This window comes from Seriola lalandi, unplaced genomic scaffold (assembly GCF_002814215.2).
Source record: "Seriola lalandi dorsalis isolate HSWRI2012SDOR001 ecotype SW California unplaced genomic scaffold, Sedor1 jcf7180002054308, whole genome shotgun sequence".
NCBI lineage: Eukaryota > Metazoa > Chordata > Actinopteri > Carangiformes > Carangidae > Seriola > Seriola lalandi.
Window position 1 is genome coordinate 207,341 of NW_019524861.1, and position 24,271 is coordinate 231,611.

A 24,271-nucleotide genomic window follows, 5' to 3' on the forward strand; every position below is an offset into this window, starting at 1 on the left:
GGGGGGGGGGGGGGGGGGGGGGGTATTTTATGTAGCTAATATTAATGAGACCTTTTCAGCTGCTGCCATGACAAAAATCCTGAAGTGGCCTCAAGCCAACATGGAAAAGCAATTTCCTAAACCAAACTGACTTCAGCAAATTGTGCCATTTGGATGGGTGATTAAAGGAAGCAGCATTCAGTTTAAGTTTAATACATGGAGGGAGGGGAACAGATTTACTGTAGATTAGCAAATGATAGCCTAATAGCAGCTTTCACTGTCCACGGTGCTGATATTTCTCTGCTATAAACCACTGAGGAAGTTTCCTAAACATTGCCATTTTGCCTTTCCAACAGATGCTTGTCTGGTCTTATTTCTTCTCTTAGAAGAGTATTTGCTACTGAGCAGCATAAGCATCAACTTCCTGCTCCAAAAAAAAAAAAAAAAAGATCAGAAAGTGAATTACATCATTGCTGAACTGTTCGGCTGCCTTACCAAAGGACAAGATACCATCATCCACTAACAGTATTTTCCCAAGGAATTTAGGCAGTCCAGTTTACACTTATGACATATACTCTATAGACTCTGTGTTGCCCTCTCCTCTCCTCTTACCTGGTTATTAATGCACAGAGCAAGGTGTTTCCTCTCCCGAGCCACAGCCAGACTCCCGCTGCGCAGCCTCGCCTCCTCTCCCTGGTACATGCTTCTGGAAGGACACCGCTCAAGTTAAGACACAAATAAACTCTCCAAATATCTGAAATCTGCGTGAAGCTGCGAGTATGTGAACAGCCTGTCCTCTCCTCTGTCCTGCTGCAGACAGTGCCGTTATGCAGGATTTTTATCACTCATCAGTGCCTGTCGAAGCAGCCTGTATGCCGGGAGCTTACCATGTATCCTCAGTACAACAGCGTTTCCTCACATGTATGACTGATGAAGATGAGTCGGTGGATGTGACACTAACCTGTACGAGCCGTTCCTCAGCATGACGAGCTCTCTCTCTCTCTGCGGTCAGACAGAGATGAAGTGAACAGTTAGAGTCGGGAGCAGCCAGAGAGAGAGCAGACTTGGAAAATTCTCGCAGCCAATGGGATGCTGCGCGTGTGCGCGTGTTTTTTTTTTTTTTTTTTTTAATATATATACAGAGCCCTCCGCGCGCGTGTTGACGATGTGGTTTAACTTGGCGATCGGCTTTAATCACAGCATTAATTATCTGCACGCCTTCTCTCTGGGGAAGGACAATCACTTACTACAGTGGGCTATCTCAGCCCATTATGCCAGGCTTTTGAAATGCTTCACTGTGTGCCAATCTATTTGCTCATAGCCTAGATATGGCGTTATAAAGGTGTACATTACACAGTAGGTGTGGGCCGGGGGCAGGAGGGACACACATGTTGAACAAAGACCTGCATTCTTTTTTTTCAAGCACACGTCATCCTTACACAGCAGTGAGGTGAGCTCCAGACAGGTGAGGTGTTAGGAGAACTCCCATCTATCTGGCAATCGAGATTTAGTTCAGTGATTATAGGTTTCCAAATTATCAAACCATCCCAGTTGTTTTGAATGGAGGACTTCCACATCTGTCCAGTAACTAACTACTACAAAAGGATCCTTCTACCAGTGTCCTACGGCCTTGTGTTTGTGCTGGGCCTGACTTTAAACGGTGCCCTGGTGTGGTGTGTGTGGGCTCGGACGCGCCGCTGGAGCAGCACGGTGATCTACATGGCCAACCTCGCGGTGGCGGATCTTCTCTACGTGCTGGCCTTGCCCCCTCTCATCATCAGCAACGCCATGGGAGACCTGTGGCCCTTCGGCAACATCATCTGCAAAACCGTCAGATTTTTCTTTTTTGTCAACCTCCACTGCAGCATGATGTTTCTCACCTGCGTCAGCGTGCACCGTTTCATCGGGGTGTGCTTCCCCATCGCTGCTGTGCGCCTCAGGACCAAAAAACTCGCCCTCTTTGCGTCAGGCTCGGTTTGGGTCCTGGCCACTGCAGAGATTTTACCGACGCTGGTCTTTGCGCACACAGGTGTGATCAACAACATGACAGTGTGCTTTGAAATGACTAACCCGAAGCAGTTTAACGTTTACTTCCCCTACGGACTATTTTTAGCCATAGTGGGGTTTCTGATCCCATTCCTCGTCGTGGTCACCTGTTACTGCTCCATGATGAAGGTGCTGTATTGCGGGGTTGCCGACAGCATCTCCAACGCCAGGACAGCTCGTGTGCGTAACAAGTCCCTGTACACCCTCTTAGTTGTGTGTCTCATGTTTGTGGTGTGCTTTGTGCCTTATCACATTACTCGCACCGTCTACTTGTTTGTGAGGGTCTACATACCCGGAGAATGTCACCTGCTGAACGTGGTCATGATCTCATATAAAGTGTGGAAACCTGTTGTCAGTTTCAACTGCTGCGCAAATCCTCTCCTCTACTTTTTGGGCTCTCATCGGCACCGTCAGGAGCTCCGAACCTGGCTGTGTAGGAGGTGGAAGAGAGTGCAGCCCAGTGTGTGTCTGGTGGATGCAGGCAACACAAACCGGTCCGGAGGGTAGACAACATCCATCAGTGGACTCATCAGTCTATCCAGTGATTTTCTTTTTTTTTTTTTACCATGAGCCAGTGGTCAGTAATAACAGTAAGGACTGTGCCAACACTGTCTACAGGCTGTGTTTAATAACTCCTTTTATTGTTTTAAATATAAAAATACGTATTTGGCAACATTCAACAGGTCACAGAAGTTCCTGACTAGTGAGGCAGTTGTTTTTATACACTATAAGTTATTCTAGTAACTTAATACAAAACCTGGAAGATCAGCAAAAGTATGAAACTAACTGATACTGCAAATACTGAGGTTGCTAGAGGCAGGTATTAAAAAGCAGTGATACTGTGGCCAAAAGTGATTTTTAACATTTGTGGGAATTACTGCCCTCTGTCGTTTGTAGATGGTCGAGTCTCTAAAACAGACACTAAAACAGTATCCAGGCACCATAAAACATCAGCCCAATTTTATAATACAATTTCCTAGGCAAAAAGAAAAGTTTTTCTCCCAACAGTGGAGCAAATAGAAAATAACTTAGGTAGGTAGGTTCAAAAATAATCTCTATGGTGATAATAATTAAAGTAAAAAAAAAAACAGACACCCGTCTAAATACCCAGAACAGTCATGTGAAGGATAAAAATACCTTGAAGGTAAAAAGTGCTACAACATCTTGTTCAGGAAGAGGACATTTTGTAAGCATCCTCTTTTTTTTTTTTTTTTAGTGCATACTTGTCTGGAGCCACAGAGCAACAGTGTTGGAGGAGCAGACAGCCGAATGAAGGGCATCATTTCAGTACACTCCTGTGGGCAAGTGATGACAGATGGGTAGAGCAATGGTCTGGGAGCTGAGAGCAGAGAGGACAGATTGAGTAAAGAGGAAAAAGGAGAACACAGTTTTAGTAGAAGAGTTACTTGTGTTTAATTGGTGGTGTTGCAGGAAAACCAACACTCCCGGCCTTCCATTAAAAAAACAAACAAATGTATTGCCAACGTCAAGGTTAGAGGCTGAACTCATTAATAAATGGATTTCTGTTTGAATTGTGTTTAATCATTAAGTGGGGTGTGTGTGTGTGTGTGTGTGCATACCTGTGCGCCCAGCCTGGAGAGGTACCGGTTGCGTAGGCCAAAAGCAGACATGGGTGCTAGTCTCGCAAACTCACCCTTCGTCAGCCTACTGGGCCGCCTTTTAATCCTGCAGGAATAATAATGGGGCAATCTTTATCATCTCTACACACAACACTAGCATGAGCACAATTATGTATATATTACCAACAGGATTAATCTCACACAGCCTGTTGATGCAGGATGAAAATATGAGTAGACCATAGGTGTTGGGAATAAAACCTACTGCAGAAACAACAAAGTGGTACAACATTTAAATGCTTTCAAAGGTTTGGGTTTAATTAAATGTAATTGTTCCATGAACAATCTGGAATCAAACATGATTTGGTTCCACAAAAAGACTTCAGGTGATTTATTTATTTATTTTTTTAAAGTGGCTTTCCTACAATGAATCTTCCGTAATGTCTCAGTCATATAACTTCTTGTACAACGATCAATAACACTTAACATTTGGTAATTTAACACAAATATTCTCCATTAAACAGAGACTGCACGGCTGAGCCTTTCACAACATCAAAGTGCAAATGGGTGACCAGTGAAGAGAGCAGCTCGTTTCTGGCCATGACACACTGATCACTTCAATGTGCATATCACACATTTTAACATTATGCTACTGACCGTTATCTCACACGTGTTGACTGTGTTGTTCAGAATTTGATTGGGACTCATTTGCCCAACTGAGGTAGTGAATGTTAATCATCCACAGTGTGCATCCCTGACAAGAACACAGCGAGACAAATCTCTTTCCACATTATGGTGAGAGTTAAGCAGAGTGCATGAGCATTTTGTCGCACTGCTCAGATGAAGCAAGCAATAATTTGGGTCAGTGCTTACAACGAGTTAAATACCTGAGCTTGATAAACAGGCAAAACATAATTGACAAAACATTATTTATACGTGGAACTGATTCTTTAAAAAGGTCACATTAATTAAACAGTTTGTAAAAAGTTGAAACTGTGCATATCATTACACGGATAAATGCACTCAAAAGTGTGCCTCTCTCTTTTCTTATCTTTCTGATTATTAGAGTATTGTACCATTTGATGATGTAACACAAAATACATTTTTATGAATTTCTGAAACCAGAGAAGAGCAGATAAAGGAATTGAAAAAATAAAAGAATTGAGCAATAAAAGTTTAAACACTAAAGAGCTATGCTCTTTTTTTTTTTCTTTGTTTCTTTTTTTTTTTTTTTAAAGATTATCTACCATAAAAGGTCAATGTTGCATATGATTAGAACTGAATATATCTGCCTATGGACAGTCCAGTGAAGAAGGTTTTGGCTGGCAGTTACTGTGAATGCTGACAAATGATATGTACATAAATGAACTGCTGAGGTGTCTGTAATAAGGCAAGTAACAGAGTCCTGCTGAAGACAATTCATAAAAAGAAACGTATAAAAAAAAACATTAAAAAATATTCACATATATCAGATATATACATATAAAAACAATTGAATTAATATAGGAACCCTATATTGTGAGTTGCATTAGCATGTAAAAGTCAGTATGAGAAGTCACTATGTCCAAACTGGGATTTCTATTTTGTCAGTGTCCTGATGACATCAGCTATTATTACAGGATTATGTAATAGCCAGGGCCAGACAGTCAGTTCTGGTGGGAAGAGTCACAGATGACAGCACTGGGCGGAGTCAGTAGCGCAGTCCCGCCCCATGGCAGTTGATTGACAGCTTTGGGGTGGACAGTGCAGCCTGCTGGCTCTGAAGCCCAGGACCATGTGTGTTCCCATCATCATCATCATCATCATCATCTGGAAAATATCAATTACAGCACGGACCGGAAAATATTAGTCAGTCTGCATAAGCCATATATAGATGAAGCCACAGATAGATTAACAGAGAAATGGAGACATAGACAGAAACAGATGTTTGGTTTGTATTTACATTGTAGAGACTACATAAACCAACCACAGGTGGTGATGAAAGCTGTGACTTAAATAAATATGCCCACTTGGTGAGCTGACACAGAAACCATTTCCTCCATTCTGTGGTAAAGGAAGTTATAAATTGTTGTGCATGAGCAGTTCACCGCCGTCCGAGGAGACAAGTCATTTTTATAATTTGTTTGTCATAAGTTCAGGAGAATAAAAAATGCACCAGAACTCATTCAGAACCAATAAATTCTCAACGTGAGTACTTGCAAAGACATGAACATTGACAGTGGTATTTGACACACTGTACCTTAGGGCCATGAGCAGTTTTGCTATAAAAACCACTCGAAAATAAATGAAAACTCAATCATCCATAACATAGATGGTAACATGACTCATCACCTCTTTACACTTCTGACCCTTGTAAATTATAAAACTAGGAGATGTAGATTTACAGTAACATGAAGAATGTGAGTCATGTGATTAGAGTGTAGAAAAATGGGACCAAAGAACAAATCCATAAAAACATGAATTGAGAGTCACTTAAGGAAAACGTCGACATTCACTGTAACTCATCTAAAAAACACACTAAGCAGCACACATCCAGTAAATTAGCACAGGAGCTCCTGCAAGTGTTGCTATCCAAAATATGCCTGTGCCTGTTGACTATATGAGTGGGATGTTCATTATGTTTCTGAGATGCTTGTCTAATTGTTGGGTAAGTGGGTGGAAAAGAAGTGATGGAGGGTCAAGGCTACTCACTCTGCATCTGAAGTGGCTTCTTTCTGGAGTTTGGCTCTGGCTGCAGCTGACTGGTTCAAATCTCCTCCTGGAGCCAGAGAGAGGGAGATGGAGAGATTATGAAGTGAGTGAGTCTGGAGGTAAGGAGAGGGGTGTGCTTAACAGTGGCAAAGTAAAGAATGCCACATGAGAAAATGAAGAAGTGGAGCAGGCTGGGGAAAGAAAATCTGAAACAATATGACGAGGGAAAGAAGAGGAGTGAGAGAGAAGTGAAGCAGTGGAAGAGTCTAATTCTCCAGTCTTCCCTTACCTCTGAGATAATCCACAAAGTACAGCATCACCACTGCCATCAGTGCAACTGCAAGAAAGACAGGGGGAAAAACAAGGTGGGCAATCCATGACAATGTCACTCAACAGTGTCTAACATGAGTTGCAAGACTATAATCTCATAAACACACACAAAACAGACGGAAAACACTGACTGCAAATGCAGGCACAGAAAAACACTTCCAAAACCAGGTATCCTCTGGTGTCTAGGATGGCTCCGGCTGCCATGGCAATGAGAGCAAGTCCCAGGTTCTGAATAGACTGCATGCTGTTGGCCAGAGGCAAGAGATAAACATCGGTTTTAATGAAAAAAACAAAACAAAACAAAACAAAAGTCAGATAATTATCTGTTGGTAGATGGGCCACCAAAGCAGAATAACGTCATTAAAAGTTCATACAAGCCATAGGCCGTCCCCAGCTGATGCTCAGGCACAACAAACGCCACCATGGGCCACAGTGCACAGGCCAGTAAGGAGTAAGAGACTCCCAGCAGGGACTGGAAAACAAGCAAGAAAACACATCGTATTACTTTATACGTTTCCAGCCTCTCCACAGAATTCCTTGGTTAGAAATTACATAGCTTGTGCACTTTCTGAGAAAATTACATGAGAACATGCATTTAACATCCTACTGTGGAACTTCTGATCTTCTTACTATTTTGAGGTGGGTAGGGTTTAGTTAAAAAAAAAGAAGTAATACTTCCATGCATCAATCAGGATTTAGCTAAATTTGAATAACAATCTGATGACAGTTGTTTGGTCATTGTCAATCACATCTGATTAAACCATATCGCACAAAGTTCCAATGAAGCAGATTAGCTGAGCTCTGAAGTATTATTCACTTCTTAATAAATAATGCCTAAAAACTTGATTGTTGCTTATTTGAAGCTATGTTTTAAAGGAACTTGCAGCAAATAAGAATCTGCGTATTAATTTCCTTACATGCAAACGTCTATTATACCGACTAAATAAGGCTGGAGGTACATGTCATGTTAAAACAAAGGTTTCAGCACAGAAGAATGTATGTGTTTACAACTATAAGTAGGAAAAAATTCAACTATAACTTTTAAATTCAAATTTCAAAGAACATGTTTGCACAGCCACTGTGACTCACCGTTCCTCCATCTACCTTGAACACCATTAACCTTACAGACATAAGAATCCCAGATAGTGTACTCCCATGCTAACGTAACAATTCATTCACTCAGCTAATTTTAAGACTGTTTATGAATGTACAATGCAAACATTTTCAGGGGCATTACCATGGCGATCCACGGGTTCCAGAAGGTGAAGGCAAGCATCATGTGAGCGGCGAGTGTGGTCACCACAGCAATTATTACCCAAACTACATTCCTTCCCGTCTTATCAACCATAAAGCCCAGAACTGGGGATGCGGGGGCTGAGATGATGTACACAATACTAGGAAAGAAAGAGAATGGCATGAAGGGTGTATGGCAAAGAGATATGTACTGAACATAAACCATTTATAGAAAAACTCCACAGTACAGTAATGATAAAGTAGATACACTGGTACCTGAGAGACTGAGCCTCATACTGACTACTGTATACTAAATATTTCTGATCTTTATAATTAGAACCTGTAAAAAGAATTTGTTTCTGTAGTTTGAGTTTAATGACAGTAAACTGAATGGAGACAACCTCTCTACAAAAATGTGTGATGCCAAGTAATTTGTTTTATTTTGTTCCCGGCTTCAGGTGCTTGAACATTTCTCAGCCATTAAATTCCACTGTGGTTGCACAGGAAATGTAATTTGGCCAATGATCCATTGGAATAAGAAAAATGTAGCCCACAAAGGAAATGCAAGATACATCAGCAACAGTAGACTGTAATAGTGTTAGTGCCTTAAGGTACATTGGTCTCAATGGCCTATTAGACCTGAGCTGATTTACCTGTTGACAGCTCTGGCTTCAGCAGCAGAGAAGTTGAATTTTTCAATGAAGAACACCCTGTAAATAAAAAGACATGATGATGGACTCACAGTGTAGGGGGCTGCTTAGTCTTTATGCTGATGTGACCTCAAGGGGAAGCAGAAATTGAGTCTACTCCTGCAGCAGGTAGCTCTCAGTCTTACATTGTTTTCTGCCACATCTGCATAACAACTATTTGCTCTGTAAGCACTGACCCTCAGTGGAAATAACATGTCAGTTGCTAAGTGATTCGAGAGTGCCTTTCAGTGAAAGAAATACAGGTTGTGATAGCTTCAATTGGTTTCTTTCACTGCAAACCCATTTGTCAAACCTCTTTCCATCTCTGACTCCCTCTCCCTCCCCTTTGTGGTTTGATGATAGCGCAGCATTGTGAGGCTGCACTTCTGAATCCTTTCCTCAGACATGCATTATACTAATCTAATGTAGGTGCTCAATTTGATTCATACCACACAATCTAACTATAATACCATCTTGTTTAGGTTGTGGCGATCATATTATTTTTTATCAGGTACAAAACCAAAATGTGCGGTTCCTGTATTTCAACAAATTAAGTATGAAAAAATCTGTACGTGATCAAAGCATTTTCAAATTTCCTATGATGGAATATGGTTGCGTTTGTACAGAATGAGATAATCCTGATGGTAATTGGTGTCACTGGGTGTTGCCAAATATAGAAATTACTCAATATTGTTTTATTGTCAACAAATCAGCAACGCACCGATCCTATTAACAAGCCCTGTCTGTGCATCCAAGGAGATTATCATTGTTGTCCATGAACTATTAATATCAAATCAATTAGCCTCACCTTTACACTGGGTGACATGTTCCTTCTTTACATGAGCATGGGCACTGTAATTCATTTTGAGTCATTCACACCAATCAATCACATCCTGCTGCCATATACAGTCTATTCATCATACTACAGGTTTAACAATCGGCAGCTGAAAATACAATTTACTCTGTTTGAGTAAAGTTGCCCAGTTATTTTAAAAATTACTGAGTCATCTTAAAAATTAAACTATATATTAGTGATCAATTTTTAAAGCAGGAACAAATCGGCTTGTGGCTGAGTGCCACAGACAGTGTAAGGAAATCAAAAAGCATTGGTAGTTATGGTCTTATCATGGAATTTGTCAGTTTTATCTTTTAGTAATAAAAATGTACCAGCACATAACCCAACAAAGTATAGACCATATATTTAAAATAAATAAAGCGTACATATTAATCTGCATTCATGCATTAGGGTGGTCTAAAGATATATACTGAAAAATTATTGACAAAGACAGGAAGCACTGACTTTTAACTTATGCAGACAAGACAATGTTCTAACTGTATAGTGATATAAAGACGTGAAAGACCACTGGAGGACAGCTTTTGTGTGTATGTGCGAAAGAGAGAGAGAGAGAGAGAGAGAGAGAGAGAGAGAGAGAGAGAGAGAGAGCTAATGGAGTACTCACTGTCCCAGTCCAATAAAGGGGAAAATGGCAACATAGTAGCCCACACAAATGATGAAGATGAGCCACAGGGTGAAGGGGAAATCTTTCACGTCTGTCAGCTTGATCACCTCACCTAATACGCAAGATTAACACACACGCAGATCAGTTTGAGAAGATTATTTGCTTTTTAACAACTGTAAAAGAAAAACAACGGCTTGTCTGACAAAAGAAGCTGCGAGTTCTGAAGGGAAAATTCACTGATGTACCTCATATTGAACTGAACTTTCCCCATATTCAGAAAGAAACCTCACCACAGCAGAGAAAGTGCTGAAGCCAATGAACTGTCTAGACAGGATGTCAATTTTAGGTAGATAAGAACAAAAACAAAACGTGGCCCTGCACTCTGTAGCACTCCACGCTGACCGAGGGAAGCGTTCTAATGGATATTGACGGGTGTTGGGTGAAAGAGGAAAAACAAAAGATAAAAAAAGGCACAATCTTAAAATACATTACCTGTTTTGCCTTCTTCCTTGTGGAGGATCCTCTCTGCTCTTTTGTCGAGGAATCCCAACACCAAGGCACAGATTAGTGAAAACACGCAGGTTACAGCAGCTAAAGAAAGACAACAAAAGATATTAAGATACATGATACATAAGAAAAGGCGAAAAGACGAAAACAATGAAAGGAAGGAAGGAAAGTGTTAGTCATGTATTGGTGATAAGATTATACAGAAGTTCAAATTAGGATCCCTGATGACTGCTGATTGATTTCAGTTCATGTGAATCTATTTCATTATTCAATTGATGGTGGAAGTGGAGGCAGATTGTAAAAGAAAACCCACAACTACACAAGGTGTGCAAAAGTGGAAGCACGTTTAACTTGAACTCTGAAGTAGCTGTAGAAAAATACAAGAACTGACACTTCTCCCAACACTTATGATTCATCTGTAGCAGCAGCCAGCAGCACTTTTAGTTCTCTATATTACTTCTCTCTGTCTCTGTTGGCTGTGTTATCTGAGATCATTAGTTACAGAGAGAGGATCCAGTATCTCTAGCACAGACAGGGGTAAAACACATGTAACCAAAGTCTTAGTGTTTAACACTTGCCAGTTTGAAGTCTTCTCCCAGCTAAAACACAGGTGTGTTATATTTACCTATCATGAGCGATACGCCTAGTGCGGTGTGTCCAGTGCCAACAGCGAGTGCGACTTCGCTGTACACCCAGCCCATAATGTTCATGTTCACTGTGCTGCCCTTGAGACAAGCAGAGAGGAATGTAAATGGACTTAAATTCTCTGTATCAATTATATGTATTTTGTATAGTAGGCTCATTCAACATGGTTACAGTCAAGAAACATTAACAGGTTATTTGAAAGAATGTATAAATTCATGTTCCATTGGCAGTGTCCTCACCAGTCGAGCCATGCTCAGCTGAAGGCCAAACACTAGATTTAGCTCCTTTCCCTTGAACCAGTTGACTGCATATGTGTTCTGGGCCACAGCCAACGACTCTCCTCCAATGCTACCCAGGAAAAGAGAACAGGGAGGTGGAAATTGTAAGCTATGTGATAATACAAGACCAACATGAGCCTCATATTTTAATGTCCTTTTATGGTTGAAAGTCTGTGTCTAAAAAGAAACACACCAGGCTCAGATTTATACATTCGATGCAGATTCAAGTTTACTAGGGTGAGGTTTGGAGATTGTGAAAGAGAAAAGTACAGTGTGGCAAGAGAGCAAATTTTTTTTTTTTTTTTTTACCCAAATACAAAACGTCCAACTTCCATCAGCCAGAAATGGTTTACCAGAGCTCCAGTAGCAAATATTACCTGTGTAGAGGTGGGAAAATAGGACACACCAAAGACAACACTCTAATTGCCATCCATTTTCTGTATGCACTTGTTTCCTATTTAAATAGATAATTAAAAAATATATAATATAAATTTTGGTAATTATATTCTTTTTATCATTGAGTATCTTTCACAACTTGCTTTCAGAGTAAACCCACCTGTCCAACACAGACAAATAGGGAAAAGATGATGGTTCCCAGCCTATGAAAAACAATGAAAGATGACACTGATCAGGATGACAAGCACAACTCACTCTCTTTAACTTTCACTTATGGTGGATATACATAATACACATTTAGTAAACTCAAAATAGATGTGACTTATTGATCTTTGTACCTGATGCCAAAGACCCTGTCAAGCAGGAAGCCCCCGAAAAAGCAGAGAACCACATTGGGCCAGGAGTACCAGGCATACAGCTGCATGAACTTAGCAGTGTTCAGGTTCAAATCCTGGTAAAGTCAGGGAGGAAACACATCAGACTCTTGTTGATCACTTCATCACTTTTCAGTTTTAAGTTTCACAATTAAAACCCAGATTTGAAACAAAGGGTATAGTCTATGGAATTAAATCCTCTCATAGCAGTATTTGGGAATAGGGTAACTTGATTATGCAGATTTATCTCTAAGCACCAATGCTTTATTGAATACAGAAGTCTAATCTGTCTTTTGTGTGAATTATTTCACTAAGTGGGGACTTTGTCTCAGCCTGGCATTACTGTGAATTGCTGCATTAATAGTATAATGCTCTGGTGTAAAACTTTGCATTTGCAGAGCATGAATTACCTGGAGGACTTGAGTTTGAAGGGCAGCCGGGTTGTCATAACAGAAGTAGCTTCCTGCAGCAAAAATAACTACATTAACAGAGTACAGACATAATGATACTGCAATTCTTTAACATTACACGAGCCACAAGGGGCAAGACCACTACACGCTTTCTTTAAGGCAAATGCTACTTATCGAATTTAAGTTAAACCTCTACAATAACCCGCCAGGATGTTTAGTTAAGTAAGGGCTTTTCTACTGCTCACCGAATCCCAGAAAGCACATGAATAGCAGGACAACCACACGGTGCAAGAGGTGGCTGGGATCGCAAATGGCCGGCATCGGTCTGCCGGGTCCTCTGGCTGCCTGTCTGCTGGTGAACGACCCCTCATCGTCATCTCCCAACAGGCTCCGCCGCTCCTCATAGTCCGCCATGTTCGTTTGTTTGGGAGAAGGTGGAAAAAGTTCACGGCAACAAGGAAGACGAAGGCGCTAGATCATATGACCCGCCAGGCATGTCATGTGGCGTTATGCTGCATTCAGGCCATGACAGCAGAATGGGAAATTTGTATGACAGACGTTATTCCAGTTTAGGGGTGTTCAATCATTTATTCCAAGGTGCCTGGTGCTAACTGTGTAGTCACACCAGATAAATAGCCTAAATTAACTTATATTGTTATGTTGTGTATTTGTAGCAGTTCGTTCGTTAAGAGAAACCAGATTAGTTAAGCGTTCACATTAGTATTTATGATGCTAACAGTTTACTGACATGTCTGTGGTTGTTTTCAGCAAATGGGAAAAATCGTTGGTGTCAGATATTCCCGACATATCTGACTGGAAATGCGAGTTAGATGTTGATGAACGGGTTTTCCCATTCGAATGATCGTAATTACGCTTTAAACGATGTAACATGAACGCAGCATTAGCCTCTTAGCTTGTAGGCCTAGCCAGCCGGTGTTTATGTCGGCGTGTGCACGCCAAGAAGTCCAAGCACCTCGCGGGAGCGCGGACAACGAAATACACAATTATCAGATGCTTTATTGATTTCTGAGTAGACTGACGCATCAAGATCTTCACTTGGTCAGAATGATGACAGGTTAGCTGCCTATATCACAAAAATAAAATTGTTCAAATGTGTTATCAGACTACATTTACCCGGAATTTTCTTTTTAAAAAAGACTCATTAGTATATTTTAGTATATAAATATATTTTATTTATAGATTATATCTATAAGAAAATAAGAGATAAGAATGCCTTGATTAACTTATTCTGATAAAAGGGAATTTACTGGTGATGACAAGTTGGATGCTGACATGAACTTTTTTCCACAAGCTGCTCGTAATTACAATTTAAAGACAAACACGCACATCGAAGTGGAGTCTCAAAGAAGTGAGTTTACAGACGTCTGGAGCCTGCTCCTCATATCTGCTGGAGGCTATTAAGGCTCAAGGCTACATTAACAGCTATTAGCATAACACAAACAACAAGGAAGGAGAACGGAAATTATGGTTAAAAATTCGTATCCTTGTTTTGGTTTGACTTTTATTTGTTTTATTAATTCGTTTTCTGTCATTGTTGTTCTGTTTAATTTTCTATAAACTGTCAACTGTGTTTACTAAATATGGGGATGTAGGCTACTCTTTTAAGTGACATAGAGATAAATCCAAAAACCTCTTTGCCCCCGTCTCCTGTTTGTAAAATTTGCAGTTTGTATGACAGGCTGACACACAATATATCCACGATACTCTGTAGCCATGCATTTTTTCTAAAAATTCATAAAGAAATATGTGTTTCTGTCTCCAGTTTCAGTTACAATGTGGATCCATCTAAACGCTTTCTAGGTGTATTATGGAGTATGAACCTCTAAAGAATTATCACCCAAATAAGAAGTTTTACTGAGCGTTTTACTCTCGTTCAGCCTTTTAGTTTACTACTACATTTTAAAGTTAAAACCTTAAGTTTTGTATGGCAGCCCTTACATTATTGTAAGGTTCGGTGTCACTGCTGTCACTACTTTCTTTTCAGCAGCAATTAATAAGCAGACATTTTCAGTAATCTCTGAGCCCACTCTATACTTCCTGCCAGGCAACCAACGACAACAAGTAGCGCATGGATTAAGTTTGGATTTGTCATGTGGACTGAAATATGATTCCCATGGGATGATGATGTTGCTCTGCGTTTCCAATGTGTATAGTCATATAACAGCTATAACAACTCTGTAAGTCTATGAACGTGTCTATCAGTTGTTTTGGTGGGGTTTTTAGTTTCCCCCCTAGTGGCCAGTGTTGATTTTTGCAGATTGTAAGGACGTTATCAGACTGGCTTTTCTCTCTACTTTTCTCACATGAATGTCAAAGTTAAGGCTACCTTTGTTGTATGTTGTTAAGCTCCTGCTCTGTTTGTGGGTTGAGTTTACACTACAGTTCTGTATCTGTGAATATGTGTAATTTACCCTTCTTTTCAGCCAAGAGTGAGGTAAGCCTGTTCAGTCTCATCCTTTTTCATTCAGTGAAAGTTTGAACGATTGAAAAATGTGTCAAAATGACTTCTCTGACCTACAGCTTAAGTCTAAAGCTCTAATAAGCTGCATAAAAGCCATTTCTCTTGGACATCTTGACCTGACACAGTTTATAGACCACTGCTGATGGGCGTCACTGTCGTGCAGACCTGACAGATTTCTCTGACATGTAAACTGTACCACTGCGTTTCCTCAGGTCCTTCACACGCTTCCAGTTATATGGAACTGTCAGCCCCTACCTCCGCCTGCCCCCTATTTATCTGGCCCTTTTCTGTCCCCAGCTTGTGTCTGTGCATACTGCTAGGCAACACTATCTCCAGGGTTTATTTAATTTCCATGAATGTCATTTAGAATTTCTCATAATTCACTACTGCAGGGTCATCTGCCAGAGGATTTAATCTGAGGGTGACAAACGGTCCTTCCCCTGGCTGCAGTCACCGCTCCGACCGTTCTGTAGCTCATTAATTTCCTGCCAAAATATCAGCCTCTGTCGTAGCCGACAGAATGTGGGATGGAGGAAGATCATATTTCATTATTACATTAATCAGACCCACATGCAGACACGATTGTAAATCAGGTGGGAGGTGACATTAATCCTGCAGAACCAGTTTGTGAATACCCTGAAACCCGTCTTCGGGTGTTGCAGTCAATTTATTCCAGTTTTATATACAGTGGGGTCCAAAAGTCTGAGACCACTTTCCTATTCAAGTTTATGGTAGTGGTCTCAGATTTTAGGGCCCCAATGCCTTTGTTCTCCTCTTGTTCAATTCAAAAATGAATCAGACACTACTGTTATACTGTGAAATGCTATATGCACTACTTGCAAATGCTTGCAACCTTGTTGGATGTTATGTAGATTTAGGTTGGTGGCTGGTTGCTGATTAAAAGCCTGGTGTAAATGCAGTGTTATCAAAAACCTGATCTCTGGCAGAGCGATACGAGTCTGCAGTTTCCTTTCTGGTCAGTTCATTAGAAATGATCAAAAGTGCCTCAGATGCTGATCACCACTAGTGGTAAATAAATAAAATAAGTAAGCATATCTATTGTCAGTGATTAAAAGAAGCAACCACAAATAGTTCTAAATTTCAAACAAAAATTAATTCACTTTTATTTCATGCCATCTATGATGGTATACTTTGTCGTGAACATCACTACTGTGGTAGAGCAACTGATTTTAGGTGATTTTATCCTCCATTCTTATTGGCTGCTTTTCTTGCACAGACACTTTAACTCGGCTCTGCTTGCATGCAATAATTTGCTTTCACGTCTTTGTCTTACACTTGATTCAAAATGCCATTTCACCACATTTGAAATTCATGTCCTTCTCAAATCAATCTTAAACCATTTGTAAATATTGTAATATGGGACTGTTTGTGGTGACCTATACTATTACTAATGGAAAAAAAAAGATTTGGTCCAGATGTATGGCTACTACTATTGTAGTATGAAAAATAATGATTTTATTATTATAATTATTATTATTATTATAATTATTTATATTTCAAAGAAGTTACAGTTGTAAGAAGTGGCTATTTGCAGTCTTTTGTTCCCTGCTCATTTTGTTATCATTCACTCCCTGGTCACATTTTGCTTACTGTGTAATCAAATATGAATTGGTGCTGTCAAGATGTTTTTTTTTGTGAAGGGAAAGTGCAGTTTGAGCAAGATTAGAGAGAAGGAAGTAGCAAGTGACAGAAAGCATAATTAAGGAAATGTGTTGGGTGACTTATCTAAAAAGGCGCAGAAGTGCTTGGTTAGTACTGTACCAAAAACAGAAGTCATTGCTGGCTTGAAACTTCATGATCCAGTGCCAGACATGTTTGACTTTTTTCTGTTACACAGAATAGTCCATTTAACAGATTTCCATCACTTTGCATTACTTTGAGAATTTTTACAACCTTTGTGATCAAGATAAAATTCTATTTACAGGTAAAATAACACTTTCAGGCAGAGTCTTGCCTGGACTATTACAGTTATTAATTGTGTCCCATTGTGCACTGTCCATTGTGTTACTGTGGCATCCCATTATTTCACAGTTTGTTACTGTGGGCTATTTATGACATCTCCAGCTGAGTAGATGTTGCTGTGGGAGATTCCATGGTACCTTTGTGGAGTGGCTTGCGGCAGAGTGCAGCTGTCAGTCTTTTCCGAAACACCTTACACAAGAACACGTAGATAAGTGGATCCAGACATATATTAGTGGCCGATAGCCACAAGGTGGTCTCCTTGGCAATGTACAGTGCTTGGCAGTGACTTGCTGTGTTACGGGTCTGGGTCAGGGTGTAGGGAACACGAGCAAAGTGAAAGGGGGCAAAGCAGACGAAAAACACCCCCACCACCACAAAGACCTTTGCCTTTGTTTTCCGACTGGCTGCCTGAGATCTGCTCTTTGAGGCTTTGTATGACTCATAAACCTTCTTGCTGATGAACGTGTAGCAAACCACCATCAAGGCCAGAGTGCCCCAAAAAACCACCTGCAGATGCACATCAACAAAACATTAAGCAAGGCACTTGCAAAGACTTTCTCATAACTTTTCTCACAAGTAATTGCGGTATGCACTGTGACATTGCAGATGTCACAGTGCAAATATATTAAAAGAAAAGTTCAACATCGCTTTCTGGCTGAGAGTTAGATGAGAAGATTTAGACCACTCTCATGTCTGTACAGTAAAAAAAAAATGAAGCTATGGCTATCTTACATTACCCTATAGGCACAGCGAGCCTGTCTCTGTCCAAACAAATCCAGATACCTGCCCCTCTAAAGCTAACTAATTAACATGTTAAACTATATCATGAAATCAAAGTGCAAAAATGATTACTTGTGGTTTTTGTCACCAAAAATAGTCCACCACATAACTCCAAGTAAAACCACACTTCTTTTATTTTTACACTTCAGTCTATGGATTAAACCAACCTGATATAACATGTTCATTTGTGAGCTGCAAAGGTGCTGGCAGGCCTTTGAATAGTGCCAGGCTGACTCCAGTCTTTATGCCAACCTTATCTGACCAGCTTTTGGCTCCAACTTTATATTAAATGTACAGGTGTGAGAATGGTATTGATCCTCTCATCTCACTCTAGCAAGAGTAATAGCTGCAAGAAATTAATAGCTACCTGACAGAAGTAGTTGAATCCCTCATGCCATATCAGGCCGGCTTTGCTCTTCATGGAGGAGCACTTCAGTTTGCCTCCAATGACCCGTGGTGGTTGGTCGCTTAGAATAACGTTGGGTAATGCTAAAGATAACATTACCACCCAGACAGATGCACTCAGCACCTGGCCAACACGGACCCGCTGCAGGGCACACTTCCCAAAGGGCCTGACTATTTTCAGGTAGCGGTCCAGGCTGATGAGGCCCAGCAAGAGGATGCTGATGTACATGGTGATGTAGAAGAGAACCGCAGAGTATCGGCAGTGGAAGGCGCGTAAATGCCAGGAGCCCACACCTGCATCACTTAAGACTCTCAAAGGGATGGTCAAGGTCATCAGCAAGTCAGCCACCACCTGTTGTTGAAGGATCATGTTTGTTTTTTCATTTGCTTGCTTCACAATGACAGTATAATTCTATAAAGCCTCCATTCCTTACCACATTTTTTAGAAAGACCACAAATGTTGAGGTGCTGGGGATGCTGAAGAAGATCCATGCAGCCAGGGAATTGAGTATCATGGCAGCTATAAACAGGATGCTGTACAGACATGGGAAAACCACAGCTGTTATGCTGGTATCCCGAACACACTTGATGGATGAGTTGGACAGGGTGGTGTTCATCTTCGGTGGACCTTAGGAAGGATGGGGAGAGAGGAGAGATGAGAGATGTTATTTAAATATATAACTATATTATTAAAAGAAGAAACACGGCAATACACTGTTTTCAGAACATACACATCTAAAGATTATAACATTGTTTCTGTTGTAATCATTTTCTGGATCCCCCAGAAATTCTGTAACAGGACTGTAGTTGAGCAGCTTGCGTTATTAGATTAATCTTTCAAATATCTAGTGTCAAGAATTAAGTCTGAAGGATCAGGTATCTTTCCGTCTTTCAATTCTACAAGTAAAGGACATTTTATGCCACTTTCAGGGGCATACAAATATTTTTTTCTTATACAACCAGTAAATACGGTGTAACCGGTGCACTTCACAGCATTTAGACACAGGGTCATTCAGTAGAACTGACCTTTCCCACAGTCACTTCATACTGGTACAACCACCGGTTTGGTTCAACAATAACAATGCAAAGACAGATTTAATATACAGCACTGACGACATCCAACAACTCACTGCTGCGTTTGTTCATTCTGAATTCACCTCCCGTCTGAGAGTACATCTGTCTGCTGTCTTTACATTGAAAACCTTAACAGCTTAGAATAACACTGAGGCCAGGAGCAGGTGCTATGGGAACCAGCATATGCAATACTCTCAAAGCGTCTGTCTGTTTCAGTGTGCATAATGATGTTAATTAGGTCTGTTAAAACTATTGTTACACAAATTCTATATCTCTGTGCCCAACTGAGATTAGTGATGTATCTAGAAGAAGCCAATAATTGAGTCTTACCTTCTTGTGTCCTTATCGTCTGTGACTGTGCAACATGTGAAGAACAAAAACTAGAGGAAAGAAAAACTACACTATTACAAAAAAAAGGAAGAAGCGAAATGTCCAATTCCCCTTTCTGCTTTTTATCAACAGGAAGTAGATGAAACAAAAAAAATCCCACAATTGAAAGGCTCTTGGTGTTAGTTTAGGTCTTTAATCAATTAAGAAATACTACTTCTGACCTAAGGGAGGTTTCAGTCTCTCTCTCTCTCTCTCTCTCTCTCTCTCTCTCTCTCTCTCTCTCTCCCCCTCTTTAAGTGTGTGTGTGTGTGCGTTTGATGCTCTTACAATGGGTGGTCTCTGGAGCTACTGTGTGGCTGTCTTGTCACAATCCCAATGAGTTTGCCAGTCTTCCTCCGGGTGAAAGACCCGTTCCTTCCTTGCTTCCTGTTCCAATTGTCTGCAGAGAGGCTTGTTCTGCTCCGTGCCAGTCCTCCTGCCTCCGCTAGCTTGCGTCAGTCGCAGTAGCTGTTGACAGGCGAACACTAAAGCCCTGGACTCATTTCTCGACCCACATCTAGAGACCTCATGCACCCCACTGCTCCTCCCTCCACCCTGCAGCTTATTTATCAGCTCTATCTGTCTGTCCTTTCTCATCAAGACCTGGTCCTCTTACCACCAACAACCAGAGGTATAAAATATACGCATCTGTGGTTTTAGAGGAAGAGAATGACACACCCAGGCCTCTCATGAGATTTCCCCTCACCTCTTTTAAATAAGTGGTTAAAAATGTTATGAAAACGAAAAGGAAAGTTTGTGCAAGAGTTCATATAGTAGTACATATAGGCCTACACTGTATTTTTGTCATGTTTAATATAACTACCATCAAATACAACATACAAGTACATTCAATTCTACTCATATTTTTTTTCAGTTTTATTCCCTTTTGTGCTTTCGTGCTAAAAATAGTGTGTACTGAGAACCCAACATGATTTCCTGTGTCATATTGCTTGGAGCTGGGCCAGGAATTATGACATGAGGGAAAAAGTAGCTGGAGAAGTGACACTTAAGTGAACTCAGAAATTGCTGTTTAATCAGAATATGTTTCACTGTAAATTATCCAAGAATTTCCAAGAACTGTGGGCTGTAAATTCTAAGTAATAATCATAAAAAACTATTTCGACAAAAGAAAACAACTTCATTCTTAGTTTCAGTTACATCGCATTGTACCACAATATAAACCCCACATAATCACATTCGTCAATCACATAAGTCACTTTCTCAGCTGGAATAAAGGGACAAGTTGATTCTAGATGTGGTTTGTTTTTGAAACTTAAACAAGGCCAAGCAGAATAATGCCTCAATTTTGTGTTTATTTTTGTTTACTACCGGCAGAAGATTTACAGCTTGTTTTACAGCTTTCCACATTTTTATAGAGGGAATACAGGAAAATCAATGCAGTAAAAATATATCAGTACAGTAAATCTGACTTGGTCCTTTTTGCGCCCATCCATGTTGACCACTGATAAGCATGCCACAAATTGTTGACATAAGCTGATAGACACATTGCACATCTGCAGAACTCCATTAAAGACATGAGCCATTTTACTGTTACCACAAACATTATAAGACTTCAGTGTGAGATGCAAATGTTAACTATAGATACTTAACTTGTTTTGCATGGCAGCTTGATTTACATCTCTTTCTCTTTCCTTCCTCCTTTCTCTATTTGCCTGCTGATTTTGAACCTCCACAGTTACTGTAGAAGCGTGTTTTGTTCACACATAAACAGCATAATAATATCCCCCCCTTGTCTCATACTGTTTATCAAACACATTCCTATTTTATTTCCTGTTTGTGGTTTTCAAGCTATCTAGAACCACACACAAACACACACACACACACAAACACCAGCACAGCAAACTTCAACAAGGATTATAGAACGTAAAAGCAGTAAATAGCAAAATGTTAATAAATACGTGAAACAATAATCCAAGTCTAGAAATTCTGCAGGAACATCTGAGCTCACTCTTTATCATAAAAAACTTCATGACCTCAGTCACTCACTTAGCCTCTGCTTTGGCTGCTGAAGACACTTTAAATGAGACAGAGATATTTTTCATCATAGACAGCAGTTTCTCCTTGAATTCTTGACACAAAAAGACATAGAGAAGTGGGTCCATACAGATATTTGTGCTGACAAGCCAGAGGCTGAACTCCTTGCCAAACTTACTCTCTGAGTAAGGGCATGAACTTTTGGAATTTTTGACTTGTTGAAAAGTGTATGGGATCCTGACAATGTGGTACGGTGTGAACGATACAAAAAACACAATGACAGTCATAAAGACACGTAGTTTTATCTTCTGCTTTCCCTTCTTGTTATTGCTGCCAGATTTTCGAAAAGACTGTATAACCTTGTTGGCGATGGAAATGTAACAAACTACAATGACCACGCTGATGAGCCAGAAGAGAACGTTCAGGTAAATCACAACCATTTGATGGACTTCAAGTCCAGCTGGTCCTTTAAACTTCATACAAGTGCTGGGCTTTGTCATATTGGCTACTGATTGGTTACTTAAAATATTTGGTAAAGCTGTGCCTCCAAAGAGTACTAGCCAGACTGAGCCACATATCAGTTTGCTAAAGGTCAGATTCTGACCAAACAGCTTGCTCCGGGGTATCATGATCTTGAAGAAACGGTCCAGACTGATAAGGCCCAACAAAGTAATACATGTGTACTGTGCACTGTAGAAAATGGCTTTGAAATAATTGCATGAAAATTCAAATAATGCATCAGAAGCACCTGACAAGTCACTTGCTGCTTTGACTGGGATAATCAAGGTCATAATAACGTCGGCAGCTACTAGATTTTTCAAGTACACCACCAAGGTGGAGGTGGACTTGAGGTGCATGGACACCCAGGCTGCCACACTATTCAGCGACAACGCTATGGGAAACATCAAAAAGTAGAGAATTGGGACGACATTTTTCGTGTACATATAACTGTCACACTCGGAATTATCAGGAGACATCTGAGTCGATGGCATCACTGCACCTGAGGAGAACACACAGAACCCACCGTTGTCAAGAACAGTAGGTTATATAGTAACTGACTATATTTTGAACAGATAGTCCTGCTGAATATGCACAATATTATTTGAACAGTTCATTATTTGAACAGTGTCCCATAGTGACAGAACAGGAAAATAATTTGTCTAGCCTAACTTAGTGTTTTTTCCCTCATGTAAAATCAGGGGTGTGGCTTCTGTGCGACTCACTCTGCTGGTTTCTATCAAAGCGAGGACCCATCCATCCATCCATCTTCCGTCACCTGTCAGAGTCTGAGTGAAGTAAAGGGAGTGTGTTGTTTATTGTGTTCCTTCTGACACAGAAATGTAAATGAATATGTTTGTTAGGCAAACTTTTTATTATAAATGGTTCTATCATACATTTATACATTTATGCTTATTCTCCAACTCTTATATTTACTGTTAAATATAGGCAATACTGCCATGTCCCTGATTTTCTAACTGTTAAAAAGGTAAATAAATGATTAAGTGTAAATATATTTCAATAAAATTCAGAATTAGTAGGTCTATTATAGGCTTACCTGTCGTGGCACGGCTTCTTGTTTTTTCTTATTTACTTTACAAGGTAGAGCAGATAAAGAGGTCACTAATTCAACTCATTAAACACACACAATCTTAGAGACACATAGAGATCAGAAATTAGTGTGACTAACTTTCAAAGTAAAACAGTTTCTCTTGTGCGTTACTCTCTGTGCAGAAAAGAGCTGACAAATTTTTCCTAAACTCAAATGCAAACCATAGCTTTACAGTATGTCTTAGCTGTGTAAACAGTTGGTTTTAGAAATAAAAAAAATGCAATATTGATAAGATATTTATTGATTTAGACTTTTCAGAATGATGCTGTTACTTCTGGAAACATATCCTTGTCTTGTAGTGAATTCTATGAAGTTTTGTAAGATGACTAAAAGATTTTAAAAGATTCAACTGAATCCAAGTTAACCTATCATAGATCAAACACTATAGATTATGAACTAATCATGAGATTAAGATACATTTAGATAATAACTTACAGTTGATGACTTGACCCACTCTGCTCAACCACAAAGTTGCAAAATGAACCTGTGTGAAAATAGCACTGACATGGTAGGTGTTAAAGAAACACTGTTGATTTTCCTAACAAACAAATCAACATTTCAGCTGTGATGAGAATGGCAATTCATCAGAACATATGCAAAAATAGGAAAAACCTACTGGTCTTTAGACAAAAGCAAAACAGGATGTCATACACTCGAGTTTGGATGGGGTGAAGGCGTATTGGATTCAGGTTGCGCCGTGCCTCCTCTGACCTACACGTGTATCTGAGAAAAATCACTACCCCTGTTTCACCTTTGACACTGAGCTGAGCAAAGGAGGCATTTTTGGTTGTTTACAGACAAGAGCCCTCAACCTGAACTCTGCACTTTTGTGCCATTTGCATAGAAAAAGTTCATATTATTGACATGCTGCTAGATGAAACTGTTGTTGTCCTAGATCTGAGCATCACGTGGAAAGCTAAATATGCATCATCATCCCCCCCACCCCCCCCCCCCCCCCC

At 40.2% G+C, this 24,271-nt stretch overlaps 4 protein-coding genes and 1 pseudogene across 5 annotated transcripts in view; 1 reads left to right on the top strand and 4 right to left on the bottom strand.

Moving 5' to 3' along the window:
- The window catches only part of schip1 (schwannomin interacting protein 1), a 201,782-nt gene extending 201,104 nt beyond the window's left edge, over positions 1-678 (bottom strand). Inside the window, exon 1 of the mRNA XM_023406426.2 lies at positions 592-678. The gene's annotated coding sequence lies outside the window, so the exon portion shown is untranslated. The remainder of the gene's footprint in view (positions 1-591) is intronic.
- Positions 679-1,539: 861 nt separating this feature from the next.
- LOC111655157 (P2Y purinoceptor 3-like) lies at positions 1,540-2,603 on the top strand. Its single transcript, XM_023406441.2, has one exon. It carries the CDS (start codon positions 1,540-1,542, stop codon positions 2,530-2,532), a length of 993 nt encoding a protein of 330 aa, XP_023262209.1. The 3' UTR covers positions 2,533-2,603.
- A 42-nt stretch (positions 2,604-2,645) lies between these two features.
- Positions 2,646-13,083, bottom strand: mfsd1 (major facilitator superfamily domain containing 1). 2 transcript variants are annotated; one of them, XM_023406442.2, is made up of 17 exons: positions 12,861-13,077; positions 12,616-12,668; positions 12,170-12,282; positions 11,992-12,034; positions 11,745-11,812; positions 11,397-11,505; positions 11,138-11,237; positions 10,498-10,596; positions 10,006-10,117; positions 8,510-8,566; positions 7,861-8,017; positions 6,998-7,095; positions 6,755-6,867; positions 6,583-6,630; positions 6,294-6,360; positions 3,606-3,711; positions 2,646-3,364 (listed from the first exon to the last, which is right to left on the bottom strand). In XM_023406442.2, the coding sequence occupies exons 1-17, from the start codon at positions 13,027-13,029 to the stop codon at positions 3,305-3,307; spliced, it is 1,572 nt and encodes a 523-aa protein (XP_023262210.1). In that variant the 5' UTR covers positions 13,030-13,077; the 3' UTR covers positions 2,646-3,304. The 2 variants fall into 2 exon arrangements, with proteins under 2 accessions (XP_023262210.1, XP_023262211.1); XM_023406443.2 differs by lacking the exons at positions 2,646-3,364; positions 3,606-3,711 and adding an exon at positions 3,900-5,411 and having other exon boundaries at positions 12,861-13,083.
- Positions 13,084-16,536: 3,453 nt separating this feature from the next.
- Positions 16,537-19,949, bottom strand: LOC111655159 (P2Y purinoceptor 13-like). The gene is made up of 4 exons (XM_023406444.2): positions 19,670-19,949; positions 18,700-18,893; positions 18,228-18,617; positions 16,537-17,587 (listed from the first exon to the last, which is right to left on the bottom strand). Exons 2-4 carry the CDS (start codon positions 18,880-18,882, stop codon positions 17,168-17,170), a joined length of 993 nt encoding a protein of 330 aa, XP_023262212.1. The 5' UTR covers positions 18,883-18,893; positions 19,670-19,949; the 3' UTR covers positions 16,537-17,167.
- Positions 19,950-20,872: 923 nt separating this feature from the next.
- Positions 20,873-22,697, bottom strand: LOC111655149 (P2Y purinoceptor 13 pseudogene; annotated as a pseudogene).
- Positions 22,698-24,271: the final 1,574 nt, after the last annotated feature.

Excerpts from the sequence above, each read along its gene's own strand:
- LOC111655157 (XM_023406441.2), top strand. The coding sequence starts at position 1,540 with ATGGAGGACTTCCACATCTGTCCAGTAACTAACTACTACAAAAGGATC.
- mfsd1 (XM_023406442.2), bottom strand. The coding sequence starts at position 13,029 with ATGGCGGACTATGAGGAGCGGCGGAGCCTGTTGGGAGATGACGATGAG. Across the intron at positions 10,597-11,137 it reads AGGCGTATCGCTCATGATAG|CTGCTGTAACCTGCGTGTTT; the intron begins GTAAATATAACA and ends GTCTTTCTTTAG. Across the intron at positions 10,118-10,497 it reads CAAGGAAGAAGGCAAAACAG|GTGAGGTGATCAAGCTGACA; the intron begins GTAATGTATTTT and ends CTTGCGTATTAG.
- LOC111655159 (XM_023406444.2), bottom strand. The coding sequence starts at position 18,882 with ATGAACACCACCCTGTCCAACTCATCCATCAAGTGTGTTCGGGATACC. Across the intron at positions 18,618-18,699 it reads TGGTCTTTCTAAAAAATGTG|GTGGTGGCTGACTTGCTGAT; the intron begins GTAAGGAATGGA and ends CTTCAACAACAG. Across the intron at positions 17,588-18,227 it reads GATTCAACTACTTCTGTCAG|GTGGTTTTTTGGGGCACTCT; the intron begins GTAGCTATTAAT and ends GTGCATCTGCAG.